At 43.5% G+C, this 25103-nt stretch overlaps 1 protein-coding gene across 3 annotated transcripts in view; it reads left to right on the forward strand.

The window, feature by feature from the left end:
- VWCE (von Willebrand factor C and EGF domains) overlaps nt 1-25103 on the forward strand; it is a 91552-nt gene that overhangs the window by 40032 nt on the left and 26417 nt on the right. For all 3 annotated transcript variants that reach the window (XM_044271062.1, XM_044271063.1, XM_044271064.1), the window contains 8 exons: nt 9880-10005; nt 10085-10201; nt 12288-12410; nt 17329-17457; nt 22601-22720; nt 22812-23221; nt 23298-23388; nt 23556-23638. In XM_044271062.1, coding sequence (XP_044126997.1) covers nt 9880-10005; nt 10085-10201; nt 12288-12410; nt 17329-17457; nt 22601-22720; nt 22812-23221; nt 23298-23388; nt 23556-23638 — 1199 coding nt within the window. The remainder of the gene's footprint in view (nt 1-9879; nt 10006-10084; nt 10202-12287; nt 12411-17328; nt 17458-22600; nt 22721-22811; nt 23222-23297; nt 23389-23555; nt 23639-25103) is intronic.

Below are 25103 nucleotides of genomic sequence, written 5' to 3' on the forward strand. Positions count from 1 at the left end.
ACTGCTGTAATGTCAAATTACTTACAGTGATCATAAGTTCTTCCTCACTGTTGCGAAAATTGCTTCCCACCATCTTTTCCAATCTTCTCAAACTTAGGGTAGTTTGAAAACAGTTGCGGAATTAGGCCACGCCCCTTGTGAATGCTCATTAAGCGAATTTTAGTGTACGAAGATAGCGAATTCGCAAATATATGACAAATATTCACCCATATATTCGTGAAATATCGCAAAATCGAATATTGCCCCTGCCGCTCATCACTAATGGACACATGCTGTGGTTCACCTCACTGAAAACCCTTTTTTTCTTTTGTTGATCCAAGGCTCCATTCCCGAGTTATGGCACTAGTTCTAAATATGCAAATCATGCCTTTGGTGCAATGATGGTGTCATTATTGGCCTTGTTGCACCCAAGCTCTGCTCCTTTCTCTGGCCAACCCCTCCCTCGCTGCTTTGTCACTGCCTGGCCCTGTCATTCAAAACAGCAAGTGAGGGGCCTTGTCACAGAAATGAGTAGAGCTTGGGTGTAACAAGAGCAATGGTGATGCCCTCAAGGCCTAATATTTTTTGCAGTGCGGAGGCAGAAAACCCCACAGAAGAGCCTGTAGTGCTTCCGTGGGATTCCGTGCCTCCGTTCCGTACCACAACTTCTGGATTGCTGATTCATTCAAGTGAATGGGTCCGCATTTGTGATGCAGTGCAAAAATGGCCGGGGCCCGTATATTGCGGATCCACTGTTTGTGTGCATAAGCCCTAATTGTGATACATCTGTGCAGATCCATGTGCCAGAAGTGAAATCTAGTTTTCCGCTGCACTTCTCTCCCTACCCCACTGAGTAAAACCATAAATAGACTTACAAACATTGTACAAGCATTTTTGTGCAAGTGTGGGTTTATGCAAAAATATGTGGCTTTTTGATACCAGAAAACTGGAATGATAAATGTACCCCTATGTATTCCAACGTCCAGCCCCCTACAAGTGGAAAAATGCCAATTCCAGGTCCATTCTTATTTCTTGGCCTTAGATCGATATAATCCTGCCACTAATATTTAGGTTCAAGGTGAACATCGTAGGTGTGATAGATATAAGCCATAAGTGTGTATAGTTTCTGGCTCTATAGGTTCTGGCACCTTCAAAATACTAAAGAACAGGTAGTTTTGGGACTTTCTAAACCACTGATTAGTATACATAACCATAAATACACTTAAATATTAATTTTATAGATTTTATAAAATAAAGAAAATAACCTCTTCCTTATAGTTTTATCAATTTGAGCAGCGCAATATCAAAGGAACCCAATTAATTTCCTTACCCAGACATTTTGGACATTTACCTGTTTCTCCCTTTCCTATACCATAGAGGAACTTTTTTGAAAGCTATAATCTGTGATTGATCATGACCTGAGTTGTTTTGTGAGAATAGATCCTGGCCAAATGAATGGCTCTACTATAGATCTTCACCCATTGTGATTTAGTGATATCTCCAAGGTCTAATTTCAATTTTTCCTGGGAGTTAAATGTGATTCCCCCCCGCCCCCCCCCCCCCCCCCCCCCAAAAAAAACCCATTAACCTCTATGCAAATTTTGGAGATAAACTCTTTGCCCTTGGGCACATGGTTATCAAGTCTATTGTTTTATTAAAATTGTAAAAATAATTTGGAAAGTGACAAGGAAATTGAGAGTCTGCACTCTGAAATTTAACCCCTGTAACAAAAACTGCTGAAATGTTTTAATAAGGACCAACTGCAAAAATGATTTTTAGCCTAAATGCGTAGAATGCAATAATAATAAAAAAAATTGCCCCCAAAGGTGTGTATAGCCTTTAAGTGTAGGGTGATCCTGTAGTCATATACACTTCCATCTATCACCTACTTTGTGATAACCTACCAAATGTAAATTAGAAATAATTGGGGGACAATGGAAGGACACGATACTACAGGATCAGACTATACTGTGCTTATGTGTAGTTATAACCACGGAGACACCTTGGTCTACATTGGAGCTGTATGCACAAAATTGGATATTCTTAATCAAGACTTTCTGAAAAGAGATTGGGGGACTATGGAAGGACACAAGAATACAGGATCAGACTACACTGTGATTGTGTGTAGTCTGTAACCATGGAGACACCGTGGTCTGCTGTATACACAAAACAGAATACTTTTAATCAAGACTTTTTGAAAAGTTACTTTTTTTAATATATATAATTTAGAGGCTCTTGAACAAGACAGCATTATTATATATTGTATCTAGTTTAAGAGAGCAGTCACTGTCTTTGCTGCAATTTATTGTTCAAGATGTTGCATGTCAAGACAAACTTTCAGGTCCTAAAGAGCAGTGTAAATGTGTATCTTCACATCTGATAAAAGGAGGAAACCAGAACGTTCTGCAAACATCTGTATCCTGGGGCACTGGTTCCCTGGTGGAGAGCAGATGTCTCCTAATGTCAGACATTAAAGACCAGGCTCTGGATAATTCTCTTCAGCTTTAGCTGATAGCGGAGAAGGAATGTGAACACATACATATGCCCAGCATCAGTCTAGTATCACAGTCACTGTCATGCAGAGGAAGACGTTAAAAATAACATAATGTTTTGTCATTATCTCACAGCGAGACAAATGTGTTTATCCCCAAGTCTGTCAATCTACATATGTAATCTCTACCCCCCCCCCCCCGATTCTTTCTATGTATTAATTATAGTCAGATGTGATACAAAGCAGCAATGAGCTTGTTTTCTATTATAGAACATAGCTTTTATTTGCATCCAGATTGGAAAATTGTGCTGCAGGAAAATTGAATACTGGAGTTCCCAACAAGTTAAAAGCTATGTAAACCCTTGGGGGCAATTAACCTGTTGTGACAGAACAGCTCAATATTTTTAATAAAGACCAATAAAAATAAATAAAAATAAGAGTAAAATGCAATCATAAAAAAATTTTTAGAATTGCATTTTACTCTTTTTTTTATTTATTTTTATTGGTCTTTATTAAAAATATTGAGCTGTTCTGTCACAACAGGTTAATTGTTTTTCTAGCTGTGTGAATCATACTTTTTACTTTCATTTTGTGTCGGTCATCTAATAAACCTTATCTGTAAATTACTAAAAGGTAGTAATCAGTAAGATAGAAAATGAACTATAATAAGTATTTATAAGGTTAGAAATCAGACATAAGGAGCCATCAGCTCAGCTGCCTGACAGAACAGAGTGAAAATTCGGATCTTGCTACTAGATAAATTAAGCCCTGTACAAAGAAAAGGGCTCCAGATTTTTTATAAAGACCAATTGAAAAAATTATTTTTAGCTCAAGATGAGTACATGTCACAGATGTACCGAGACATACGGATGTCCCCGTGACAGTGAGTGGCAGGAGATCATTGAGACTGGCAACACGTGGTTTGATTTGACATGTTTACCTTGTGAATCAATAGGCGTCTGTGTTGTTTCTGGTACTGGCCACATCCTTAACCTCCAGGTGTTGCTATTGTGGTCATTTAACTTTCCCTATTTATAGTTGTTTCTCCCAAAATGCTGTGCAGTTTATAGCTTCATTTGGACCTGTGGATAGCTGGTGATTGGATCTCGGCTGAGTTCCTGGTGCTTTCATAGCTTCTTGGAAGTTAAGTGTTACCATACCCCTTTGTATTTTGGCTTTTGTGTGGTGCATTTCCCTGTTGTTTTGTATTAGGCCTTAGGGAGACTCATGTTCATCCTTCCTTTTGGAGGAACAGGATGTCTAATACCTGTCATTAGTACCAGGGTCCTTTAGGGATAGATAGAACTTTAGGTATTCCTGTGTATGAACTCACCTCCCTCGGGGGTCTGTTCATACTGGTAGTTAGTCCGGCCTTTGATTAGGGTTTTCACTATGATTTGTCTATCTTCCTTCCCTAGTTTTCAGGCCTTATTTCCTTTCCCCTTTGCCTCCTATGTTCGGTGTGGGGGTTTCCCTCCCACACTAGAGCGTGACAGTACAAAGGTGTACACAGCCTTTAAAGTCGATATCATTCTACTAATTTTGGACTGCAACTAATTTTTTTAAATGGTGTTTATTAAAAACGTTCAACCCTTTTCTCTATACAGATGTCAGTCTCTGTGTATTTGCAGAGTAGCAGGCTCTCTGTTCACAGTGAGCCCTGTCAGATAGAAGCCCTGACGTTTCATGTGTATCTCTGAATTCCTGACAGCTCACAAACACTCTTTTAAGCCATATTCGTATCAGGTTGATAAGAAGTTAGCTTTAATGAGTGTTTATGACCTGTCAGTATTTCAGACATAAGGGCTACAGAGCAAGCCGTCATCTGAAAGGACTCAGTGTAAAACAGACAGTGACAGTCTGCATAGAGACTAAAACTCAACCCTGTAGCACAAAAACTGCCTAACCTCCAATCAGCACTTCAGAAAGGAGGAAACCTTAAGGCTAGGGCTACATGGTGACAGCTGTTGCAGCCAGCATCTGAGTAGGGGTGATCCCATAGAAATTAATGGGGTTGCCGCTGCAGTCGCAAGGAATCCAACACTATGATCTATGGGATCACTGCTACTCAGCGATCCTGGCCGCGACAGCTGTTGTTCGACCAGTGTTGCTTTGTAGCCATAGCCTTATGAAAGTGGGCTAATGTTTCACAACCCCCATTTGCAATAGTTAGAGCTGCATGCATAGAAAGCTCCCTTAAAGGGAACCTGTCACCGGGATTTTGTGTATAGAGCTGAGGACATGGGTTGCTAGATGGCCGCTAGCACATCTGCAATATCCAGTCCCTATAGCTCTCTATGCTTTTATTGTGTAAAAAACCTAACCTACATAACCTACAAAAAACAGAGATGAGTCAGAGCTTGAAAATATGACTCTTCTCTGGTCACACAAGTAAGATATGACTCTTTTATGTTAATTCGCATATGTATCAAATCAGATTTTTTTACACAATAAAAGCACACAGAGCTATGGGGACTGGGTATTGCGGATGTGCTAGCGGCCATCTAGCAACCCATGTCCTCTGCCTTATACCCAAAATCCTGGTGACAGGTTCCCTTTAAACTCATGCTCCTTCCTGTAGTGCCAAGAATAGGTCAGGGGGTCCCATTCTCCAGATATATGGAGGACTCAAAATGACCACACAGTACACCATTAGCAATTACTGCCCCTGCTCTTAAACTCTGACTTGGAAAGTAGGCACACACATAGACATGCATTTCTGGATCCAGATTGTGCATCCCTGGTCTAAGGCATAGACCAACAGCTATGTCATATTCTATCAGAATGCGGCATCTAGAGAGAAATTCCCTACTTTTAGGCCTTGTTCACATTTCCGTCAGTTCTACGGACAGTATACGTATTCATTGAGTTTAATACTTTTTTCACATGTCAGTATTTTTTTACTGACCACGGGTCAGTGAAAAAAAATCACGGAGATATGCACTACTTTGGTCCGTGATGTGGACCAAACACTGAAGTCTATGGATCCATGAAAATCAAAGAGACAACATGAATAGCATCTGCGTTTGGTCTGTTTTGCACTGACCATTGGTAGGATATGCTTCTGAAATTAGTGTCCATGAAATACGGATGACATACGGCGTGCAAAAAATGGACACACGAACCAAGCACAGATCCTTCACGGTCATCTTTATGGATGGACTGATTTTTTCATGGATGTCAAAGGGACATGGGGATGTGAACAAGGCCTTAGTGAATATTTTCCCAGGGCTGGCCTCAGTTTAGAGCACCTTCAGTACAATCAAATGAAGCCCTCTTCATATAGCATACCATATCATCTCGAAATTACATATTATAGAGCGCTCAAAGGACATGGTTTAAAGTGTCTAAAAATACCCCATCAATATACTATGGAACAAAGCTCCACCCTGTGTCGCTGCCCTTCCATGGGTTCAGACTCAAGTGTGGGATCATAGGTACAAACTCTGGGTGACCAAACCATCAAAACCAGTATTATCCCCCTCAGTAAGGACAGCACAGGCCATATACCAATCTGGCTGGCTCCGTTGCTGCAACAGGTCTTCCATGCTGATCTAGAAAGAAATACAAATTCTGACCACAAGGGGTCAGTGCACACTAGCTTTAGATTTACATTCACATAATCAAAAGCTTAACATATAGTTACATAGTAATACAAACGCCTGTTACTATATACCAATAATATTGTTTCAATTATGTTATAGTATTTGCAAAATACACTACTCACAACAAGTTAAGGATATTTGGCTTTCAGGTGAAAATAATAGAAAAGGTAAAAAGTTCACACTACAGTGATATTATATCATGAAAGTCGGGCATTTAAGTAGAAGCAGCAATGGTGATTTCCTCATCTCAAACTATTTATTGTGGTGGGTATACCCCCACAAAAATGTCAGTGTCTCAATAACTTGTCATGTGGCCTTGAGAATCAATTACAATTTGACAACGACGTCTCCTGCTGTTCACAAGTCAACTTTTTGTCTGCTGAGGCATGGCATCCCACTCTTGAAAGGTGGCCCTCAGGTCATTGAGGTTCTGGGGTGCAGAGTTACGAGCCTCTACATGGCGACTCAGCTGATCCTATAGGTTTTCAATGGGATTCTGGTCTGGAGAAAGTGCAGGCCACTCCATTTAAGGTCCCCCAGTCACCAGCAGCCGTTCCCTAATGTTGCGACCTTGGATGAGCTGGTGCATTGTCGTCCATGAAGATGAAATTAGGCCTGTGTTGTCCATGCAGAGGCACAATGACTGGATTAATGATGTTATTCCAGTCGTATGGTCTTGTCACTGTACCATTCACAAAGTGTAGGGCGGTTCTGTATTGACTAGACACACCTGCCCACACTGTAACACCACCACCACCAAAGGCTCGTCTGGTGACAACAGTGGCTGATGCATAGCGCTCTCCTTGATGTCTCCAACATTGTTGGCGTCCATCATTTCTGCTCAGCGTGAATCGACTTTCATCAGTGAACAGCACTGAGGCCCACTGGTCCCTTGTCCAGTGTAGATTCTCCCTAACCCATACAAGACGATGACGCCTGTACCTGGTGGTGTGGTCAGGTACCCTTGCAGGTCGTCTAGCACACAGACCGTGCTGATGTAAATGGTTTCGAATGGTCTGACGTGACACTTTGGTGCCTCTCACCTCCCTTAAATGTTCCTGGAGTTGTGTAGCATTCATCATCCGTGTGGGATGTGGCCAAAGGACGTCCACTTCTATGCCTTTCTGTGACTCTTCCAGTCTCTCTGTATCTCTGATACAACCTGCTGATGACACTCTCTGACATTCTACGCTCAGTGGCCACTTCCATCTAAGAACATCCTGCTTGAAGCTTCGCAGTGGCGAGGTAATGTTCATCAATTGTTAGGTGTCGTCTTGGTCTCATGATGTCAATATGTGAACACCATGATGAGGAGGACTGTTTAAATGTCAATTCTTCTTGAACCAGGAAATTTATTGGGCGATTCATGGATGAAACACCTGTTGTGAATTTTGCGATTAAGCTCCTTGTTAGAGAACAGCAAGTTGTGCAACAAGTACTGAAATACTGAACAGCTGGACATGTGCATTCAAAGGTTTAGAGAAGGTCACATTTAGTTCACCTGTAAAGGTTAGAGTGCATTTTAGGTTCATCCTGAAATTTCTCCCACAAGCCAAACATCATTAACTTTTTGTAAGTAGTGTATATACAGTTGCAAGAGAAAGTACGTGAACCCTTTGGAATGATATAGATTTCTGCACAAATTGGTCATAAAATGTGATCTGATCTTCATCTAAGTCACCACAATAGACAATCACACTCTGCTTAAACTAATAACACACAAAGAATTAAATGTTACCATGTTTTTATTGAACACACCATGTAAACATTCACAGTGCAGGTGGAAAAAGTATGTGAACCCTTGGATTTAATAACTGGTTGAACCTCCTTTGGCAGCAATAACTTCAACCAAACGTTTCCTGTAGTTGCAGATCAGACGTGCACAACGGTCAGGAGTAATTCTTGACCATTCCTCTTTACACAACTGTTTCAGTTCAGCAATATTCTTGGGATATCTGGTGTGAATCGCTTTCTTGAGGTCATGCCACAGCATCTCAATCGGGTTGGGGCCAGGACTCTGACTTGGCCACTCCAGAAGGCGTATTTTCTTCGGTTTAAGCCATTCTGTTGTTGATTTACTTCTATGCTTTGGGTCGTTGTCCTGTTGCAACACCCATCTTCTGTTGAGCTTCAGCTGGTGGACAGATGGCCTTAAATTCTGCAAAATGTCTTGATAAACTTGGGAATTCATTTTTCCTTCGATGATAGCAATCTGTCCAGGCCCTGACGCAGCAAAGCAGCCCGAAACCATGATGCCCCCACCACCATACTTCACAGTTGGGATGAGGTTTTGATGTTGCTGTGCTGTGCCTCTTTTTCTCCACACATAGTGTTGTGTGTTTCTTCCAAACAACTCAACTTTGGTTTCATCTGTCCACAGAATATTTTGCCAGTACTGCTGTGGAACATCCAGGTGCTCTTGTGCAAACTGTAAACGTGCAGCAATGTTTATTTTGGACAGCAGTGGCTTCCTCTGTGGTATCCTCCCATGAAATCCATTCTTGTTTAGTGTTTTACGTATCGTAGATTCGCTAACAGGGATGTTAGCATATACCAGAGACTTTTGTAAGTCTTTAGCTGACACTCTAGGATTCTTCTTCACCTCATTGAGCAGTCTGCGCTGTGCTCTTTCAGTCATCTTTACAGAACGGCCACTCCTAGGGAGAGTAGCAGCAGTGCTGAACTTTCTCTATTTATAGACAATTTGTCTTACCGTGGACTGATAAACAGCAAGGCTTTTGGAGAAACTTTTATAACCCTTTCCAGCTTTATGCAAGTCAACAATTCTTAATCGTAGGTCTTCTGAGAGCTCTCTTGTGCGAGGCATCATTCACATCAGGTAATGCTTCTTGTGAAAAGCAAACCCAGTACTGGTGTATGTTTTTTATAGGGCAGGGCAGCTGTAACCAACACCTCCAATCTCATCTCATTGATTGGACTCCAGTTGGCTGACACCTCACTCCAATTAGCTCCTGGAGATGTAATTAGTCTAGGGGTTCACATACTTTTTCCACCTGCACTGTGAATGTTTACATGGTGTGTTCAATAAAAACATGGTAACATTTAATTCTTTGTGTGTGATTAGTTTAAGCCGACTGTGATTGTCTATTGTGGTGACTTAGATGAAGATCAGATCACATTTTATGACCAATTTGTGCAGAAATCCATATCATTCCAAAGGGTTCACATACTTTTTCTTGCAACTGTATATAGCTGAAACAGCCTCTTTAAGAACAAGCTGCTCTGTAGTTCCTTTTTTAAAAATGGGCAGAAAAATGTTCACTTTTTGGCAGCAAATGCCTGCAGGTGTGTGTACACATATACACACACAACGCCTGGGGTCACCTGATCCTTCTTCTTTATCTCTCCAGTCTTCAGGTGTGAAAAATGGCTCAAGCCATTTTGAGAAATTACCCGCATATAAATGCCCAAAATTCTGATTTGGTCCTAAATTTTTGAAAAGTCATATTGAATTTGATTAGTTTAGAACTGATTCACTCATCTCTAATATTAGCTAATTAGAACCAAATTGTGTATTCAGTGTGAATTCCCAAAAGCCAGGCAGTTGTGTGGGTTGCCATTAATAATGAATACTGAGCAAACAATTATGTTCTAATTAATTAAAACTCTTCTGCAGCGTATATGGCCACACTGTGCATCCCAACTGCAGCACGGCGGCGCCATGTTGCTGTTCCCATTTGCCCATCTAACCATACTGGTCCCTGCAAGATATTCACCTTGTGTCCCTACTCCCTGCATCTTCCTCAGTGATCAGATCTTGCTTCTTATTCCTTTTCATTACAGCTTCTGCCCCATGCGGAGAATACGGCTGTGAGTTAAGTTGTAACGATGGCGGCTGTGAACACATCTCCAGGGTTTGTCCTATTGGATTCAGAATGACAGAGACAGCTAATGGAGTGACCTGCGCAGGTAACCCAGAGTCCCTCTCTATACATGGTGTATGAAGCTTGTGGGCACCTGTTTTATTGTTCAATCATGTTTCATCCAGACATTGACGAATGTGCAGCGTCTTCCTGTAAAGGGACATGTCTCAATACTGAAGGCGGGTACATGTGTGACTGCAGTCCCGGGCTAAAGCTGGCTGCTGATAGGAGCACTTGTATAGGTAAGAAATTCTGTGAAAGTGACAATCTAAGTAACGGCCATCACATGGCTAATTTTTACAACCAATTAAAGTCTACAAGGCTATTCACATGACCACTTTTTTAAAGGCTATGTACACCATCTTGCATTTTACTCAGTTTGGGCTAAAAATCATTTATTCAATTGGTCTTTATTAAAAAATATCGAGCCGTTTTGTTACAAAGGGTTAACTGTTTGTCTAGCTGTGTGCATCCTACTTTTAGGCCTCCTGCACATGAACGTGTGCGCCCCGTGGTCATGCACGAACACCGTCCTATTCATTTTAATGGGACCGCGATCCGGCCGTTCCGCAAAAAGATAGGACATGTTCTATCTTTTTGTGGAATGAAAAAGATCCTGCTCCTAGGGGCTCAGTTCTTCCACCTCTGTCACCTCCCTCCAAGTCTTGATTGACAGGGCCAGGCAGCATTCGAATCCTCCTGCTGGCCCTGAGTGCATGTTAAATCTCACGCCTGCGCCATACCTTTAGTATTCACGCAGGCATAGTGAAGAAAGGATACTCACTGGCTGCCGACTTCCTTACTGCGCCTGCGCTGAATACTGAACGGCGCAGGCGCGAGATTTACCATGCACTCAGGGCCAGCAGGAGGATGCGAATGCTGCCTGGCCCTGTCAATCAAGACTTGGAGGCAGGTGACAAAGGTGGGAGAACGGAGCCTCTAGGAGCAGGAGCAAAGCCCCTCCCCTGCTCCTAGAGACAAATTTGCATATTATAAAAGTTACATTTATGGAATAACGGTGGCATGGATAAAACTAGGAATAGGCTAGTTAGATTTTGCTGACATTAGCACATCGCTAATGTCAGCCAGTTTAATTTGGGTAATTTTGGTGACAGAAACCCTTTAAGCCAAATACAGATCCTGCTATTCGAGAATCTCAAGGCTGTACAGAGAAAAGGGCTTAAATATTTTAATAAAGAAATGATAAATGATTTTATCTCAACATGAGTACAATGCAATAATAAATAAAAAAATTGCCCACAAAGTGAACATAGGCTTTAAGGACCAGTGAATAGCTGGTGTCAAAATATAGGACATGTCCTATTTTTGGCCATTTTAGGGCTAAATGGACCCCATTGAAATCAGTGCAACCGTTAAAAATGAATACGCTAGGGAAAAAAATGGCCTTTCAGGGGTTAAAATAGAATTAAAAAAAATCTCACCTCAATCACCTGCATGTGCGGGGACACTTGCTCTTCGCCGGATGCAGCAGGACCTGTGCTCCCAGTGTGATGGCGTCACTATGCTGGGAATGTCAGGTCCTGCTGTGGAGCTTCAGTTTACAACACTGATCCATTAGCCACCAGGGGTACCATTATTAACTTACTAGATACCAGGGACAACAGTAGAGACTATTATTTCTTTTACTATTCTTCTTATTGTCATTACCATAATCATTAATATCATAATAATACAGTATTATTTATCCACTAGACACCAGGGATATGAATGCACCCTACTGGACCTTGGGGATACCATAGATTATAAATCAGTAGTTTTTCTCTATTACTATGGCATTACCATTACTATTTTGCAGTAACACATACTTCTAATTCTTTGTCTGACGTTCTAACTAGGGATGAGCGAATCGACTTCGGATGAAACATCCGAAGTCGATTCGCATAAAAATTTGTTTTAGTACCGTACAGAGCAGGAGCTCTGTAGAGTATTAGAATGTATTGGCTCCTATGAGCTGAAGGTTTTGCTTCGCAAAGTAAAAAAACTGTTGGAACCGAACCCGAGTTCGGGAAATGTTTTTTACAGTACAAATTCATTTATGAAGTTATTGTGCGATGTCTCGCGAGACTTTCCAAAGCAATAACTTCGGCTCATCTGAGCCAATACATTCTAATACTGTATGGAGCTCCTGCTCCGTACACTATTAGAACAAAGTTTTATGCGAATCGACTTCGGATGTTTCATCCGAAGTCGATTCGCTCATCCCTAGTTCTAACCCAAATGTGTGTTTGCAATGTGCTGTAATAACGCTGAATCATGTATGTAGTCTCAGCAGTCGCCTGATAGTCGCCTGTTCTTCCGTGCTTCCAGATATTGATGAGTGTTCGGTTCATAGATCTATTTGTCAGCACAGATGTAAAAATGTTCACGGGAGTTACAGGTGTTTGTGTGGAGCTGGGTTCACCCTACTGAGCAATGGACACACCTGTGCAGGTAATATCATAGATTATATATATATATTCCTTGTACTGACATTAGGCAACATTCCTTGATGTTTCAGCGTCTCCCTATAATACATTTTAGTGATTTTCTTCATATTAAGGGTCCATTCACACATCCGTGTGTGTTTTGCGGATCCACGGATCCACGGATCCGCAAAACACAGACAGCGGCAATGTGCGTTCCGCATTTTGCGGACCGCACTAAGAGAATATGCCTATTCTTGTCCGCTGTTGCGGACAAGAATAGGACATGTTCTATTTTTTTCAGGATCGGAATTGCGGAACCGTAAGTGCGGGTCTGCAATTCCGATTCAGGGTCGCACGTCGTGCGGCCCGATAGAAATGTATGGGTCCGCAATTCCGTTCCGCATAAAATGCAGAATGGAATTGCGGATGTGTGAATGGAGCCTAAGGCTAATATCAGACACTGAACAGTAATTGATGTTGGTAAAGTTAATTCTCCCACTGCATGACTGGAGGTCAGCTTAGGCTACTTTCACACTCGTGTTTTGGGCGGATCCGTCGTGGATCTGCAAAAACGGATTAGTTACAATAATACAACCGTCTGCATCCGTCATGAATGGATCCGTTTGTATTATCTGTAACATAGCCAAGACGGATCAGTCATGGACTCCATTGAAAGTTAATAGGAGACGGATCCGTTTTCTATTGTGCCAGATTGTGTCCGAAAAAACGGATCCATCCCCATTTATTTACATTGTGTGTCAGAACTACTCAGTTTGGCTCAGTCTAGTCAAGCGGACAGCAAAAAGCTGTAGGCAACGTTTTGGTGTCCGCCTCCAGAGCGAAATGGAGACTGATCGGAGGCAAACTGAGGCATTTTCCATTCAGATCCTTTTCCATTCAGAATGCATTAGGGCAAAATTGATCCGTTTTGGACCGCTTGTGAAAGCCCAAAAACGCCAGTGTGAAAGTAGCCTTAGCCGTTACAGGATCGGTGACATGTATTTGCAAGCAGGGGCGGATTGGCCATAGATCCTACGGGGAAATTTCCCGGTGGCGAGCCACCCAGGCACTTCTCATGGCCGCCAGCCAAGTACATATAGATGTGATTCTCTGCTACGCAAGTAGGCCAGTAGCCGCAGGTGCCGTCCTGAATTCAACTATATTGACATCCACAGGACAGTGATACAGTTGAATACTGTGGGGCAGGTGGCAGTATTTTGTGCTGCACTGCGGTACTCGGTTTAGCTGGGGTGGTATATTGCTCTGCACTATGGTATTGTTGGCACTGCCTAATTATGTTGCCCTGCCTTCTGTCTATTTGGACCTGCCTGCACTTGGGGCCACGTGTGAATGAGGCTTAAGTGAAACTGGCGTCTTAGTGCATAAGACAAGAGCACATATAAATGGAAAAATCCTATAGGTTTAATTATGCTCTGCCATTTTTGTACCTCACTAGAGCAAAAAAAAACTAAAATAATGGAGTGCTGGATCCTTTCTATAATGGACACCAGCAACACCCGGCAGATAATGGGTCTGTTGGGTTTCCAACGGAAAGAATAACACAGAACACTGAGCAGTTTTTCCCCGGTAAATATAATGGGAGTTCCGACAGAGGTTCCTGAACTAAGCCTTTCTGATACACAAAGGCCTTGATTTATCCGGACAGGTGTGTGCTGAGCTGGTCTTCATAGGGCCTGTGCCGCTGGAGGAGGCACTTATCAAACTACTGTAAAGTAGAAGTGGCTTAGTTGCCCATAGCAACCAATCAGATTCCACCTTTCATTTTTCACAGCTCCTTTGGAAAATGAAAGGTGGAATCTGATTGGTTGCTATGGGCAAATAAGCCAGTTCTACTTTACTCAAGTTTGATAAATTACCCCATTCAGGGTGCAGACCTCGTCATAAATTAAATGCGTCCTCCTGGAGTCCCTGCTCCAGACTGTAATCTATGGCAACTCGGAGCTACCGTTGATTTCAGTAATTATTTAAGCCAGTTTCTGATAAATATGTCAGGACTGATGTCCCCGCCCATACCCCACCCTTGTCACACTTCCTTTTTTGGAAACTGGCGAGGGTGGTGTCAAGATGGAAGTTCCAACTAAAAAGTCACTTTTTAAGGCCTTAATGCACACGACCGCGCTGTTTTTTGCGGTCCACAAACCGCGGATCCGTAAAAAACGGAAGCCCGCCCGTGTTCCTTCTGCAATTTGCGTAACGGGCGTCCCATTGTAGACATGCCTATTTTTGTCCGCAAAACGGACAAAAATAGGACATGCTATATTTTTTTTGCGGGGCCTCAGAACGAAGCAATGAATGCGGACATCACACAGAGTGCTGTCCGCATCTTTTGCGGCCCCATTAAAGTGAATGGGTCCGCACCCGAGCTGCAAAAACTGCGGCTCGGGTGTGGACCCGAACAACGGTCATGTGCATGAGGCCTAACTCCAGTTTCTTCGACTATCCCATAAAAACTAAATAAGTCCACGCTGCAGACATTGACAGATTCCTAGCCGGCTGTAATGTGTCCTATACTGTAGCTCTGCTATTACCCGCATTATAGGTACATGTTCATGCTGTTCTTGCTGAGTAATAAGTCGTATTCCAACTTGGGTAACTCAGTAAATCAGTTCCAAAACCTCTCCGTTCCATGAAGAAAAACATAAAACCAAAAAGTTTCATATAATTATTATCATATCTTTAAATTAGGTTTAGCTAAAGTGTAAAGATCGGTTTATGGGTTTCCATATTATATATTTAACTGCTCTGCTGCCTGGAGATTTCCACACTTATAGCAAACACAAATAAAACCTAAACCTTAAAACTGAAAAAAAATCAATTAGGGTAGGTCATCAATATTTAAGTCCCAGACAACCCCTTTAATTTGATAGCAAACTGTACCTGGGATGCGACAAGTCACGATGTATTACATTGGTCCTTGGCGCTGAAAGGGTTAAATGGGTTTTGTCCCATGAAAAATATTTGAAAAAATATTTTTCAAACCTGGGTCTGAATACTTTTGTATTTTCATATCATTTAAAATTTAGTATAGCCACTGAGCAATTCAATAAAATGTATCTGTATAGCGCCACCTGCTGTTTGCCCTTTTACCCAAATTCTCTGTCCAGCTCTCTGAGGTGGACGCACATGCTCAGTTCCATCCTTCAACAGCCACCAGCTACAGCAGAAGGAACACTCGCCCTGAGAAAGTGCACATCCCCTGAGCTTCCCGCTTGATATAAATCTAGCAGAGCAATGAATGGGGAGATCTCTGGACCCATGTGAGGTACAGGGCTGGTTCTAGCTTTGTTAGAAAGAGATTATCATGTACTATCTGATGACTGATTTTCATTTTTTACATTACTCATGGGATTAAGACAATCCCTTTGTAAAAGGAAGACGACCTCAATGATCAGCTGATCACAATAGATCTAAGAACTGTATTACTGATGGGCTACTTTCACATCTGCGTCTTCCTTTCTGTTTTTGAGATCCATCAGAGGATCTCAAAACCGGAGGAAAACACTTCAGTTTTGTTCCCATTTTTTGTCAATAGGGAAAAAAACAAACAAACCAGAACAGAGAGCAGCAGAAAGCATTCCGTTCCGTTTTGTTGCGCTCCCATGCCAGACACAAACACACTGCAACGCTGATCAAGATAGATCCGGCATGAAACACAATGTAAGGCCTCATGCACACGACCGTGACGTTTTTTGTGGTCCGCAATCCTCGGATCCGCAAAAAAACCGAAGGCACCCATGTTGCCTTACGCAATTTGCGGAATGGAACGGGCGCCGGCAATATAAATGCCTATTCGTGTCCGCAACGGTCGTGTGCATGAGGCCTAAAGCCGAATGCACATGGCCGTGTTCCGCGGCTGAGAGCGGTCCGTGGTATGCCGGGCTGGATTCCTGTTCAGAGCAGGAGCGCATGGCGTCATTGGCTGCTATGACGCCGTTCGCTTCATGCCGCCGCTGTACAGTAATACACTAGTATAGATCATACGAGTGTATGACTGTAGTGCAGCAGCGGCATAAAGCGCACGGCGTCATAGCAACCAATGACGCCGTGCGCTCCTGCTCTGAACAGGAATCCAGCCCGGCATACCACGGACCGCTCTCGGCCACGGAACACGGCTGTGTGCATTCGGCCTAAGTCAGTGGTGCCAGATCCATTTTTTCTGACACAAAAAAAAACCAGATCTGGCACCCATTGACTTACAGTGGTTTAAGTTCCGGATCCGTCTTGCTCATTTTGGGGATAATACAACTGGATCCATTCTGAACGGATGCAGATGGTTGTATTATTGACCGGATGCGTTTTTGCTGATCCCCTGACAGATCCAGCAAAAACGCAGATGTGAACATAGCTTTACCTGGCACCTACTCAAACAAACAAAGTAGCACCTGTCTCGTCTAAGTCTTCCAAAGAAGGGGCCATGAGGATGAGCCCCTCTTCTATCATTTACATACACCCTCCTAGAACAAGGGTTTAGAGCAGGCATCCTCAAACTGCAGCCCTCCAGCTGTTGTAAAACTACAACTCCCACAATGCCTTGCTGTAGGCTGATACCTGTAGGCTGTTCGGGCATGCTGGTAGTTGTAGTTTTGCAACAGCTGGAGGGCCGCAGTTTGAGGATGCCTGGTTTAGACAATTCCTCCAGTTCCTACAAGTACGTAGTAAATCCAGTCGGCACTCAATCGAACTACAGGTTGCAGCGGGAAGGAGCAAACTCCACGTGGAATATATGAAGAAATCCCGGCAACCGAATCTTGCTTCAATCGTGGTCTTTTATTTTTCTTATTTATAAAAGAACACGATTGAAGAAAGATTCGGTTGCCGGGATTTCTTCATATATCCCACAAGAACATAGACAGTCTGTTCTGGGTTTTTTATTCATGTGCTCATTAAGATAACACTATTGTAATCTTTTGGTTCCTTTCAAGACATCAATGAATGTCGCCGACCAGGAACTTCCCATCTTTGTCAACACTTCTGCCACAACACACAAGGAAGTTTCTTCTGTTCCTGCCAAAGCGGCTTTGCTCTTAGTTTGGACAGAATGTCTTGTGTTGGTAAGTAATTTGTGGGAAAAGTCATGTTTAGGGCTCTACTAGATCATGATTATTTATGCTGAAAGTGGTTGACTTATTGCAACATTGTGTTTGTGAATTATACCGCCTGCAGTGCAACCTCCCTTTGTAATGACACATTACATAAATATGTAACTGCCAAAAACCATAGGGAAATTGGGTTGGAAACCTTTTAAGACTTCATCTGTCTCTTCTAGATCTGGAAACCATCCCTTCAGTTTTGAAGAAGATCCATCACAGGGAAATTCAATGTTAAACCAGGCACAATGGGGGTCATTTACCCTTTTCATATGTACATTAATAATAAGAAATAATAATAATTTACTAAGGTCCCTATGTGCGTTATTAGCACAAAAAAAGTCAAAAGACTTATTTTTTATGACTTTTTTTTTTAATGCCCATACAACGATATTTTGTCGCATTGGGATTTTTTAAGCTGTCCTTGTCACTTGCGGGCGTGGTGGGGACCCGGGGCTGGGAGATCAGAAGTAAAAGTTGGCAAAAAACTATTAAACTCCCAGTTTTTAATTTCAGGCGCATGGACTACCAGAGGATGCACCTAATTTATGATGCGTCTCATCATAAACTAGGCACACCCTCCGGCAGTACAGGAAGGAATGGAAGATCATTGTGGTGTTTGTAAATGACCCCAAATGTCATGCATGGGCTAGTTCAGCTGAATGTAATGATACATTTCACTTAGTGATCCATTGCTTCATATGCTAGTGAGCAGTTTAGTGCACCAAGGTGGCTCTGCACCATTTTTCTTCCTGCTTCCTTTGTCAGCCCTTCCTTCTCCTTCTCGATTGGATTGACAGAGTCCTGGCAAGATGTAGTAACCTGGCCTGGTCAATCGGGAAGGAGAGGGAAGTACTGGTAGAGAAAGCAGGAGCAGCAAGGGTGCACTAAGCGGCTTAGGCTCGTCCTCAGTGCACTTAAGTGCTCATTTGCATAGGTATTAAAAGTTCTTTTTTTCAGAATGAAGCAACGGATCACTGTAAAAGGTATTTTTAGGTTTAGCTAAGCTGGCCCTACAAGGCATTGCACCTGGTTTAAGAATGAATTTCTTGATGATTACCCTACCGTGATTAAAGCCTCTAGGCTAGCCATTTGAAAAAGCTGGATATCACCAATATACTAGAGTGAAACCTTTCTAAAGGGCCACCACTTTGAGAAGACAACCAGTTCATTAAGACTACATTTCCTACGACAGGTTTTCAGTTCCATCATATGCTATCTATACACATTCTTTGAGAGGACTGGAGTGAGCCCCTGAGGAACTGGTGCAGAAGATGGGAGTGGTAGTGGTCCCAATGAGATGTCTCATGGTGTACTCCATCAGGCCATCGCTCTTTGGGGTTCAGTGCAGCTAAAGTGTAGATTGTCGAATCAGACCAGAAGTAAACATATAACAGTCTCTCTTTACTTAGAGCAAAATGTAACCTGTGGCACATCCAGCAGCAACAAACACAAAGTGCAGTTTCTCTAGCTCCAGATGTGGAGGTATGGTGGCTGGTTGGAGGGCACTACCAAGCACTTGTGGATTTAGGTGTCCACTGTAGTATAAGCTTAAAGAGGACCTTTCACTCGTATACAAACTAAAAACTAACTCTATCTGTGGGCAGAGCGGCGCCCAGGGGTCCCCCTGCACTTACTAGTATGCCTGGGCGCCGCTCCGTTCGCCCAGTATAGGCTCCGGTCAGAGGCGGCTCTTCCATTAGGCCACTTAGGCCGCCGCCTAAGGCCTTGCGCTGGTGGGGGCCTCGCTGTGGCTCCCACCAGCACCTGACACTGCCGCAATTTAATTGTCTGCACTCTGCTTCTCCGGACCTAGTGAAGACATTAACTTAAGACAAGCCGCCACGGCCAGGCCGCTCGAGCCCCTCTGCTCTCTGCCTCTTTAAGAGAGCAGAGGCTGCTGGAGCTCAGAGCGTGTCGCCGCACAGGCACGTCTCTAAATGCAACGGCAGACCCGCCCCTAGAGCTGGCAGGGAAAGAAGGAGCGCCAGCCGCCAGTTCCCTGCTCACCTCACCGGCTGTGTCTGTTGTCCAGTGACCCGACCCGACCGTTCTGGCTGCCGCCAGCGCCGCCCTGAAGACAGTCAGTGGTGGTGGACTGTCACTGTGGAGTGTGGACTGGTGCCACCGAACCGAAGAAGAATCCTCCAAGGTGTTCAGGTGTGTGTCCTTGTCCTGCTGGCTGCTGTACCCCCCCTCTGAGTCCCCCCTTCCTGGCAGTGTGTGGGGCAAATTACTTAATGGGGGCAGTGTAGGGGGCAAATTACATGATGGGGCAGTGTGGCTGACAAATTAATGGGGGCAGTGTGGCAAACAAATTAATGGGGGCAGTGTGGGGGGCAAATTACTTAATGGGGGCAGTTTAGGGGGCAAATTACTTAATGGGGGCAGTGTGGGGGGCAAATTACTTAATGGGGCAGCGTGGGGGGCAAATTACTTAATGGGGAGAATGTGGGGGGCAAATTACTTAATGGGCACAAATTACATAGTGTGGGGCAGATTACATAATGAGAGCAAATTACATAGTGTGGGGCAGATTACATAATGGGAGCAAATTACATAGTGTGGGGCAGATTACATAATGGGAGCAAATTACATAGTGTGGGGCAGATTACATAATGGGAGCACTGTAGGGGGCAGTATTACTAATGAGGGCACTCTAGAAGCGAATTACTATTGGTAGGACTATGAGGAGCACTATTACTATGGGGCACTATTATTTCTTCAGGATAGTATTTGGGGGTATTGGGGGCATAGCGAGCATCAGGATAACACTGTTGGGGACTCCAGGTTGGGGGATGATGATAGAAAAGTAAGGAAGCTAAGATGTCTGTGTGTCACACTCTGCAGAGATGAGGCGGCTGAGAGAAGTGTCCGGACTGAATGGAGAAGATGATGACAGAGAAGATCTACATCGGAGGAGACGTCACCTGGAAGGCCCTGGATGTGAGAGGTATGTGCTGCTGTATAGCGAGTACAGCAAAATGTGTGTGTGCCGGGGGAAGGTCGATTTAGAGAACTAGGCCAGGGTTAATGCAAAGTGTTAATATGCACTGTGAATATAAGCCCTGTACTGTGTTGTCACTGTGCATTTTAACCCTTTACTGTGATGTCACTGCATATTAAAGGGGTACTCCGGGATAGGAAAATAAATCCCCTATCCAAAGGATATGAGATAAGTGTCTAATCGGGGGAAGGAGGGTCTGGCCGTTGGGATCCCCGACGATCTCCTGTATGGTACTCCGGATCTCCTTGTGCTCGGAGCGGTGGTCAACACTCCCCCTTAATGTATCTATGGGAGAGCCGCAGATACAGCACTTGTGTATCTCCGAGTCTTTCATAGAGATACATGGAGGGGGAGTGTTGACCACACCACTGCTCCGTGCGGTGGTTGACACAGCTTATTTCTAGAGGACTGAGCCGTGGCGCCGTACGGGAGAACACGGGCATCCCAACGATCTTCGTGGGGCCTCATGTTTGAGTTTCGCCTAAGGCCTCACAAAGTCTAGAGCCGCCTCTGGCTCCGGTGTCTCAGCTCAGTCTGTTGTATTGGATTGATTTTTTTGTAGGAGGCGTGTCCCTTGCTGCAGTGCTGGCCAATCGCAGCACACAGCTCATAAACTGGCTATGAGCTGTGCGCTGCGATTGGCCAGTGCTGCAGCAAGGGACACACCTCCTACAAAAACTCCGCCCAGTACAACAGACGGAGCTGAGACACCGGAGCCTATACCGGGCGAAGGAGCGGCGCCCAGGCATACTAGTAAATGCAGGGGGACCCCTGGGTGCCCACAGATAGAGTTAGTTTTTAGTTTGTATACGAGTGAAAGGTCCTCTTTATGGTTAGTCTGGTCTAGTGATGGTTTAGGTAGGTGGTGGTGTCTGAGCTGTTGTCCCTTACTTTGCAGCAGTGTCTGTAAGGGTGGGTTCAGATCAAGTTTTATGCCTCCGTTTGACGTATACGTTAGAAAAAAGCAAAAATGTAGCACACCACGTTCTTGTATCCTGCAGAGTCCGGTAAAAAAACATATAGGTTTTTGTGTGGATGCCAATGTATGGCATCAGTCTGAAGCATCCATTTAACGTATACGTTAAACGAATGGGAAAAAAGTGATGTGAACCCACCCTAAAGCTATATGTTGCTGATCACTCTGCTGTCTCTCAAGTGTTTTCTTGAGGCAGGATTAAGTCCTTCTCAGGGGAGAAGAATATCTGGTACCTCAGTTTCCCTGTGGAATGTTGGTCTCACAGGGGAATAAGATACGGTTGCTGAAAGTCGGAGTTCTGACATGTGCTTCCTCACGTCCCCCCTAATCAGAACAGGAATTCTCTATTTTCTCCTCTCTCTGTCCCATTATACTGGAACTTCCTCTTCTGGCAGGAAGCAGGACCAGCCAACTCGTACCGAGGGGGAGGAACCGAGTGGTTAGCCCTGTTCCTGCCAACCATGACCCCCTCTGCTGGAATAACTAGTATAAACATAAAATACAATACATTACATATGAAACATTAAACAACTGCAGACACCCCCAGGCCTGGCATACTTCGGGACCACACCTCTGGAAGACCAGGTTCCAAATAAACCTCACTTGTCTAATGAGTATCCGCAGAATGAACAGATGTAAGGGCATGTTGTGTCTATAACTATGATGGGACGTATGAACTAAATAAAAGAGGACATGTTACCTCTCCTGACATCAGCAACATCTAGTCTTATGACTCTATTATGTTTCATTCCTTGAATATTTCTGCTAGAAGTTATAAATGAAATACTACCAGTTTGCAATGAAGGTCCAGATGGGTGTTACCAGTTGGCAGTGTGTCCCTGCATAGTTTGACACTATCAAATCAGTGCTACCATTGTCAGACTGTGCAGGGACACACACCTAACTGGTAACACCCATCTGGACCTTAATTTCCAGCTAGTAGTAATTCATTCATAACTTCTAGCAGGAATAATAAAGAAATGGCACATCATAGAGTCATAAGAATAGATGCTCCAGAATTGTTATTACATGGAGAATGCAAGTAGTTAATAAAAGAGGCAAGTCAGGAGAGGTGAAAGGTCCTCTTTAACATGGTATATGAGTACTGTATGTTTGTCTCCTAGATGTGAATGAATGCCTGCAGAATACCACCCTTTGCTCCTCTGGCAGCTGCATCAATACTCTAGGGTCTTATATCTGCTCCTGTCCTGCTGGGTTTCTGTCCATCAATGGTGGTTGTACAGGTAACACCTTCTATTAGAACAGTTTACCTTGACCAACTCAATATCTGTGAAGGTGAAATATGGTAATATTTTGTCTCTCTATATGCTTCAGCAATTGAATTGCAGACGGTTGGCTTTCTACAGGCAGTGCACAATTTACCACAGATTAAGCCAACATACCCATCACCAATAATCCTTGGCACACCTGTAATCACTGCCCCCCAGACTACCATAGCCACCACTATCCTAGCAGAGACCTCCACCACAATGCCTACCTCAAAACCACAAGCTGCAACAGACAATCTGGATCCTTTGCCGCCACCTCAACATCTCAAAACGGGTCATTCGCCATTAGCTCAAAAATCCTCAGGGATCTCTCATATGCCAATGCAAGAACATATATTATTCCCGACTGGAGCTCCAACTACCCTGCAGACAAATCTACACTGCTGGCACAACAAAGAATTACAACAGACGGGAAGCTCATGGACCGAGGAAAAATGTATGGATTGCACTTGCCAGGTAAGTGCCACAGTTTGAAGATTTTGTCTTCTAGTGCAGTTCATAGAATTATGGTCTCAAAAAATGTGTGTTGCAGGAAGGTACCGTATCCTGTGAAAGAAGAATATGTGGCCCAAACTGCTCACATCCAGTCCTGCACCCAGACAGCTGCTGTCCTACATGTGATGGTGAGAAGACGTAGAGCTCATTAAAGTCAGATCTTTCCGATGTGCTTAGTAATTGATCCATGTTATAAGATTTTCTTTGTCTTGAGGCAGCTAGTATAAATTTGATTAAACCTTCTAAGACTTGGACTGTTGACCATCATACATGGAATTTTTGTGGTCTGTTACAGGGTGCTTCTTTGAAGGGTCCTCAAGAGCAGATGGAGAACTGTTCACCAACTCCTCTGATAACTGTACAATATGTATTTGTTTGGTAAGTTATTAAGAAGAAATGCGCCAGACAAAAAGTGTTAAATGTTCTTTCCTGGACGCCCTACGGCACCACAACTTTCGCGACTGTGCTGCCTATGGACTACAGGAAATGGGAAATTTCAGGTAAATAAATGTTCATTTTCCTGAACATCCTACTGCAGCATAGTCACAAAAGTTGTGCTGCCTAGAGACTATAGGAAATGAAAATTTCAGGTAAATAAATTTTCGTTCTCTTTTTGATACTTTCCTGCTTTTACTTACCTAACTTCTAATCTCCCTATCCATTTTACACTCTACAATTAACTTCATAGAATGTCAATTGAAGGAAACCTTCAATCTATCATTAGACTACAAGTAGGTTTGGTTTCAGTTCCATCTCTATACTGACAACACCCAGAGTTGGACAAGATTTGACAATATGTACACCTTTGGGGGCATTTTTTTTTTAATTACTGCATTGTACTCCTTTTGAGCTAAAAAAAATGGGGACATCCTAAAACATTTAATGTGAAAATGGCTTAATGTAGCTTAATGTACCATAATGTGTGTAAACCTCAATCAATTGCCTAAGTTCCCAGCCTACCAAACCTACCCTGGAAGTTTCATGGATTTTGGCTACCCACAAGGCAAATGAGTGACATTAAGCTTGTTTTTTTGGGAGCTTAATGTGGCTTAACATACAAAAAACAACTCAGATGTTCACCAATTTCCAACAAACTTCCCATCCTACTAGACTCTCTCTATGCCAACATATTCTGAAGATTTGGGGTCATTTGATTAAACATACCAAAAGTTATTCTCATGAAACTATTTTATTCCTTTTTGAAAACATTTAGCTTAAAGGGAGTCTGTCACCACATTTTAGCATGTTAGACCGTTAAAATAGGGTTATGTGATCCACCCAGAACATAAAAATGGTACCTTTGTTGTAGAAAACGGACTTTTCTTTTTGCCGAAAATGAACTTATAAGGTTATGTTAATGAGCCCTCTCAAGTGCCCAGGGCGGTCTCTCAATCCTCGGAGCCCCAGGCAGCACCTCCTAAACGGCTCATAACCCCGCCCTCCGTGCGCCTCTGCCCGCCCGTTTACTCCCCTACCCTGTCCTTTTCCACTGCGGCTGTGCGGTCCAAATCGTAGCGGGCGCAAGCGCAATGCGATGCCCGCTCCTGTCAGGGCATCGCAATACCCACTGCGCATGCGCCCGCTACGATTTGGACCGCACAGCAGCAGTGGAAAAGGACAGGGGAGGGGAGTAAACGGGCGGGCAGAGGCGCACGGCGGGCGGGGTTATGAGCCGTTTAGGAGGTGCCTGCCTGGGGCTCCGAGGATTGAGAGACCGCCCTGGGCACTTGAGAGGGCTCAGAACATAATCTTATAAGTTCATTTTCGGCAAAAAGAAAAGTCTGTTTTCTACAACAAAGGTACCGTTTTTATGTTCTGGGTGGATCACATAACCCTATTTTAA

The sequence above is a fragment of the Bufo gargarizans genome, chromosome 10 (genome assembly GCF_014858855.1).
Source record: "Bufo gargarizans isolate SCDJY-AF-19 chromosome 10, ASM1485885v1, whole genome shotgun sequence".
NCBI lineage: Eukaryota > Metazoa > Chordata > Amphibia > Anura > Bufonidae > Bufo > Bufo gargarizans.